The 6,334-nt window shown below is 36.7% G+C and overlaps 1 protein-coding gene across 2 annotated transcripts; it reads left to right on the top strand.

Moving 5' to 3' along the window:
- Positions 1-5,906, top strand: LOC110775229 (calcineurin B-like protein 10). Of its 2 annotated transcripts, XM_021979830.2 has the most exons (10): positions 153-426; positions 539-722; positions 989-1,071; positions 2,837-2,896; positions 3,260-3,310; positions 3,775-3,883; positions 3,982-4,034; positions 4,108-4,188; positions 4,391-4,503; positions 5,088-5,906. In XM_021979830.2, exons 1-10 carry the CDS (start codon positions 241-243, stop codon positions 5,140-5,142), a joined length of 975 nt encoding a protein of 324 aa, XP_021835522.1. In that variant the 5' UTR covers positions 153-240; the 3' UTR covers positions 5,143-5,906. The 2 variants fall into 2 exon arrangements, with proteins under 2 accessions (XP_021835523.1, XP_021835522.1); XM_021979831.2 differs by lacking the exon at positions 3,260-3,310 and having other exon boundaries at positions 1-426.
- Positions 5,907-6,334: the final 428 nt, after the last annotated feature.

Here is a 6,334-nt window from a genome sequence, read left to right as displayed (position 1 = left end):
TACAACAACCAAAAAGAAAAAAAGAATTAGAGTTATTGTAAGACCCAGCTATGCAACAAAACAAAATCAAGTGGTGTTCCTTCGTTGCCAAAAAATAAAAAAAAAAATTAAAAAAAAATAAAGGTGGTGTTCTCCCTCCGCCTCCTCTCAACCTTCGAGCATTACTACTTATCCAAATGCGGAATATTTAATTCCAATAAATCATTAATCATACAACCCCATATACGATTACAATGACCAATGTGCCCCATTTCGACTTCTCATACCAATTTAACGTTTTTCCCTCCCCTGTCAAATTGTCAATTCTTCTTCTGCAACAAGAGAGAGAAAAAAATCTACCACTTCCTTTATTTTCTCTCCTCAATCTCTCATGAACTTCTCCATTCTTCTACAATTACAATGCCTCTCTCTAACAATAATTCTTCAGTAATTCTTCAATTTTTAGCTGCTTGATCTTTCTCTCTCTTCAATTATTGTTATTATTACAGTAGAAAGTTAATTAATTATTTATTGAATGAATTGATTTTGTTCGCCGCAGTTTTCGAGCTCATTGACGGTGGGGGAGCGGCTGTGTGCGGTGCTACTTCCGTTCATCGCAATCGCTGAGGCGCTCGCTGCCGCCGTATCTCATTGCTTTGAATTGGATCCTCCTCATCTAAAAAATAAGAAGAATACGAGGCAAAATCATACCGATTTTTCGCTCCTTGCTGATGAATCTCGATGTACGTTTTTTCCGCAATTCGCCGCGAATATTTGCTTTTTGGTTGATTGATGCTTAGCTTGATAGTAATGATTTTAAGCAAAATCCAGCGGACGCCACTAATTGACGCTTGATTTTGTCACGTATTCCTAAATTAATGGAGTAACCATTAATGAAACGTATTAAACACTTACATCATTGATTTTTTTTATTTTTTGGTATGCGGATCTAGTGTTGTTGTGTTTGTTTCCGAAACTTAAAATGGCGGTCTATGTGAATTATTGGCAGTTACGGTGAATGAGATTGAGGCATTGTTTGAGTTGTTCAAAAAACTGAGTAGTTCAATAATTGACGACGGCCTAATTCACAAGGTATTCTTCTTAATTACACTGTTTGTTTTTAAATACGTGGTCAGCATATTTGGCGTCTGTTGTTCTTGCGTGTTCCATTCGGAATCTGGAATTGTCAAACTCTGTCAAACTCGTTGGCTGGATTTAATTTGATGAACATGTATGTAAATTGGAATGGTTCTTTCGTGTTTGTTTTTGCACGTGCACGCATGTAATTTCATTAGCTATTCATGTGGCTGACATTTTTTTTAGCCAAAGCTGAAAAAGTACTTCAGAATTTTTAATTCGCAAGTTGGACGTTTGTGACCTCCATGCTAATGCGAAGGGATGCAAGAATACACCTGGGGCGGGATGAATCTTAGGATGATCATATAGTTAGTATGTCCGAATAAACATACTGCATTGCTTATATAGAAAACATACTGCATTGCTTGTATGGAACACACAAGTATAGAACACACCGGAAGGATAGGAAAAATTTGGGGAAAGTACTAGACAATTAAGAGTCATCTACAATGTATTTGCTCCTGATATTCCCCCTAAAGTTAGCACATGCAGATTTTTAATTCCGTCTTGCTAAGAAATGCATTAAGCTGTTATTTTCCGACTGCTTTGGTGAAGACATCCAAGGGCGGCTAGGATATATGTAGGAGGAATATTGCTATCTTGAATCTCATCCCGCAGAGAATGGTAGTTAACTTCATTATGTTTCGTGCTCAGGAAAGATTGGATTCTCATATAGTCATTACTCATTAGTCATATATGGGTAGGGTAGCTTGACTATCATAGTATAGTCTCATTGATAGGAGATGTAAGTGCTACACTCAAGGCCAATAACAGTCCTCATGGACCGATGTTCTACTTTATTGTTCTCTCACAGTCTCACTGTATGTTTTCTCTTTTTTGGACAAATGTATCCATGATCTTATGGAAAATACGTCAATATTTGAAACACAGGATTTAGAACAGCATATGCACCCAATAACTCACAAAGAAAGGTTTGAGCAACAACTCACAATATTTTCATTGTATATGAATCATCTCCATATTTTTGGCCCTACCACACATATCATAACTATTTCATACTACTACTAGATGAAATGGGTAAGCAACTTAATTATCTATTTCATATTTTTACCCTCATGACATGATATGTGCCAACAACTATAACAGCAGACTCCTAAATAAATTGTCCTGGGACAACAATTTGGTTTTCCTTTGAGATTTTCTCAATAGCTTCAAAGCAGCTGGATAGAACATTAGATATGTGAAAGAGCTGTGTGTTGTCTTGTTCCTTTTTTCCCTCTTTGAATGAGAACAAGGTGGATGCGGTTTGGCTTGTCTGACTCCCCCCTCCCCCCCCACCACAACAATACATAAAAATATAAAATAAACTTAGAATTGGAGAATTTATCATTTAGTGTTTTGATCATTAATTTGATCTTATGGTTATGGTTAAATCGCTTTGGATAAATCTGTCTCCCAGTCTGTAGAGTTTTCTTTCCTTTACTTGGGTTGTTTTCCTTGCGTTGGAGAATCCTTCATCAGATTGGCAAAGGATGGTGGTTTTAAAAGGGCCATTGTGTTTAGTAAATGTTTTAACATATTTCAAAGTTATATAAAGAGATTCTACTTATGGATGTAGAGTTATGAACTTATGATTCTTATAAGCTATTTTTGACTTCTGTTTTGCATTTGTTTGCAGAGAGTATATGAGCTAATGTTTTCTTGTTTGCTATTGTAATCTTGAATAGTTCTAATTGTTTTGTTTTAAAATGATATCCAGGAGGAACTTCAACTAGCACTTTTCAGAAGTCCGCTTGGCGAAAATCTTTTTGTGGACCGGGTAATTGTCTTTATCTCTCATGTTCCTGCTCATTATTGGATGTAACTTCTAATTGACTACAATATTTGTTTAGTTATGCTCTTGTGAAAGGGCTATGAGCTTGTAATGAAGTGCCTTGAATTATTAGTGTAACATGTTAGCATCAATAAGCAATGCTAAGTTCTGACAATTCATGTTACTTTCAAGTTTCAACATAGTTCTCTAGCCAAGGAATTGCTTCCTTGAGTAATGAGTAATCAACATGTATTTACTTGCTTTCTTTTCTTGATGTACTTCCCATAATGCCTAGTGCCTAATGTAAAGGTTTTCATTAGTTTGGGATCTGTAATTTTTTTTTTCTTTTTTCTTTTTACTTTGGTTTAGGAGGAGTTGCAAAGGCCAATAGGTGCATGTGGGTTTGATTCCGTGTCCCGGGTATGGATTTTATAGACTTTACCAGTCAATTTAGCAAAGTTATGCAATATGTGAGAAAGTGTCGTCTGAAACATCTTTCATCTTTTAAACTAGAATAGCAGTCCATCAGTGATTAGGAACCATCCAATACTTTGTGGTGGCTTTCCTGCCTCTAGAAATACAAGGTATCTAGTCACAATGTTGTTTCATTATAAGGTAGTCGATACCTTTTGATTGGACAGTTGCAGAAGGATTAAAAACCTGGAAGAACCCTATGCAAGTACTAAAGGATGATTGCAAGAACCCTATGCAACCCTTTTGATAGGCAGTGTTTTTAACTTTTTCTTCTTTCTCTTTCTTTTTTTGTGTGGGTGGGTGGGGGGGGGGGGGGGGGGGTGGCTTTTTTGGTGCAATCTGATCTGCTGACGTTCTGTAGTGCTGAACAAGGACTAAAGCTCTTATCAATCACCTGATTGGTTTTGCAGGTTTTTGATCTGTTTGATGAAAAAAAGAACGGTGTCATTGAGTTTGAAGAATTTATTCACGCGTTGAGTGTATTTCATCCCTATGCGCCTATTGAAGATAAAATTACTTGTAAGCTTCTGGCCCATCCTCTTGTTTCAGTTGCAGTAGATATGACTCTTTTTTTAACCCAGTACCTCATGTCCTCATCTACTATTTATACTTTTCAGTTGCGTTTAGGCTGTATGATTTGAGACAAACTGGATTTATTGAACGTGAGGAAGTAAGTGTTATGCTGTATTTCTTGATCGCGTTTAACAATTCTTAATGCAAATTCTGAGACATGTCTTCTCCAGGTTAAGCAAATGGTGATAGCCATTTTATCGGAATCAGGGTTGGATTTGTCAGATGATCTTCTGGAGGCTATCATTGACAAGGTACTCTGCTTAAAAGTAGATGGAAATGTGTTTTCTTTTGCTTCTGGATCTCACAAAAATCTAAGAAGATCTGATTTTTGAACTTTTATAGATGTTGTACTCCCAACCAACTGAAGCACATCCTGGACTTTTTTGTATATTCTTGTTTAGCTACATATTAGTGAAGAAAACTAATAACGCTTAGAAAAATGTTGTGCTTCAGACTTTTGCTGATGCCGATGCTGACAAAGATGGTAAAATTTGCAAGGAAGAGTGGAAAGCTTATGCTCTTCGTAATCCCAGCCTCTTGAGGAACATGACTCTTCCTTATCTCAAGTATGTCACTTCACCTTTCACTCTTTCTAGATCCGTCTTCCATTCTCCTGAACTGTTTGTTTTTAATGAAGACCCTGTTTCTTTCTTTGGGTTTATCATCCTGAAGGTAACATCCTTATGATAACTGATTTGGCTCCGATAAAGTTTTTGATCAATGGAACATTAATAGAAAATGATTTTACTTTGTAGACAATGTTTACCATCTAGAATATTAGATCCTACTCAAATTTGATAGTTGATATTTTTTACGACCTGAGGCTGAGATACAGGGTGCAATGACTAATTTATTACCTATTAAACTTTGTGATGACCATTTTCTACTAATTCAGGTGATAATGAGTCCAATAATTTGTCTTCAATACTTTTAGAAAGTATAAGTTGTATTTGTGTTGTGCCTTTACTGATTCGTATAATAAGGTTTTTTAATGCTCTTTAGCTGTAATGCAAGTGCGAATCTGTGAGTATACCGGGGTTATCTTCCTTTAGGGTTCCCTTCGGTTAATGGAGATTTTTTAGGGGGTTGTTGGTGGTTTGGCCTAGAAGTGCACCTTATACTTAAACGCAACTTTGTGATTATTTTTCAGGGATGTAACCACGTGTTTTCCGAGTTTTATTTTTAACACTGAAGTTGAAGAATGAGTGATATTTCTTCACGGGAAACGATAGACAAAGCAAAAAGATTTTCCAGAAAACCAGGCCATTCAATGTGTTGCCTGAGGTGGGAAAATTCAATGGGTAAGTTCCCGGTGTTCGGCAGTTGGCTACTTGACTGTACACGTATGGTTCTGATAGTCACCATGACAACTGACGAGATCCCTGCTCTATGGACCCGGGCATTGGCGGACCTTTTATGCGGTAGTTAATGGAGGTAATGATAATATATTTATATTATTATATATGATTTTGGAAAGAGAGTCTCATGTCAATGTCCAGTCCACCCGAAAATATTTTTGTTCATAAATTTCCATCTATCATTTATTCTCACTATTAAGGTGGTGCTTAGTTATAATGGAAATTCATGAAGAAAATACATGTTGATGGAAGCCAGTGGCATGGGAACTTCCCTTACAAATTCACATATAAATTCATTATCATTACCACCGATTATTATTGCATACCAAACACCCGTTAGTGCGGGTGGGTAGCAAACTTAAACCTGTAAATTCTTAGATTGAAACCTGTGAAGTGTCCTGTTTTATTGGGGTTGCCTTTAAATATCAGGCAATTCTACTTGTCCAATATGGAATAGGTGCTTTGCTACGATTTGTTAGCTAGCTTCTATACTCATATCATATTGTCATGTACCCTCCTCATTGTGAGTAACTGTAATTATTCTCGAGGGAAGTTAATGGAATAAAGATGTAAACATTTTGATGCGAGGAAAGATAGTTTTAATCCCTCTAGTTCTTTTGGATGTGTGTGTGTATGCATTTTGGTAGTAAGGTAAGGAACCTAGGAGAATTTTTCTAAAGAAGTAACAACCTTTATATAGCAACAAATTAAGGAGATTGGCTAAATTTGAAGGCCAGATATTAAGTTGTTTAGCTTCTTGTGAAGAAACTGATATATGAGTCATACGATGTCGGAATTAATAGGTCTTATGGAGAGATCACTCTAGAAGTAAACCCTTGAGCCCTTCTGGTTGGCATTCTCTTCTCTCTTCCTTGTGATGCTCTCAACCAGATCTGTTTGTTTGATTGTGAAATCCGCCATGCATAACGGCGTACTTTATCAGCTTTTATGCCCACTTTACAACCTGTCCAGAATCTTAATCTTCACAGGAGGCTAGAACCGCTCGCATTTTAATCCCGAGGGGTTACCTTTGACATGT

The sequence above is a fragment of the Spinacia oleracea genome, chromosome 1 (genome assembly GCF_020520425.1).
Source record: "Spinacia oleracea cultivar Varoflay chromosome 1, BTI_SOV_V1, whole genome shotgun sequence".
Classification (NCBI taxonomy): domain Eukaryota; kingdom Viridiplantae; phylum Streptophyta; class Magnoliopsida; order Caryophyllales; family Amaranthaceae; genus Spinacia; species Spinacia oleracea.
The sequence above is the reverse complement of the archived record's forward strand: the minus strand, read 5'-3'. Positions and strand labels throughout refer to the sequence as shown.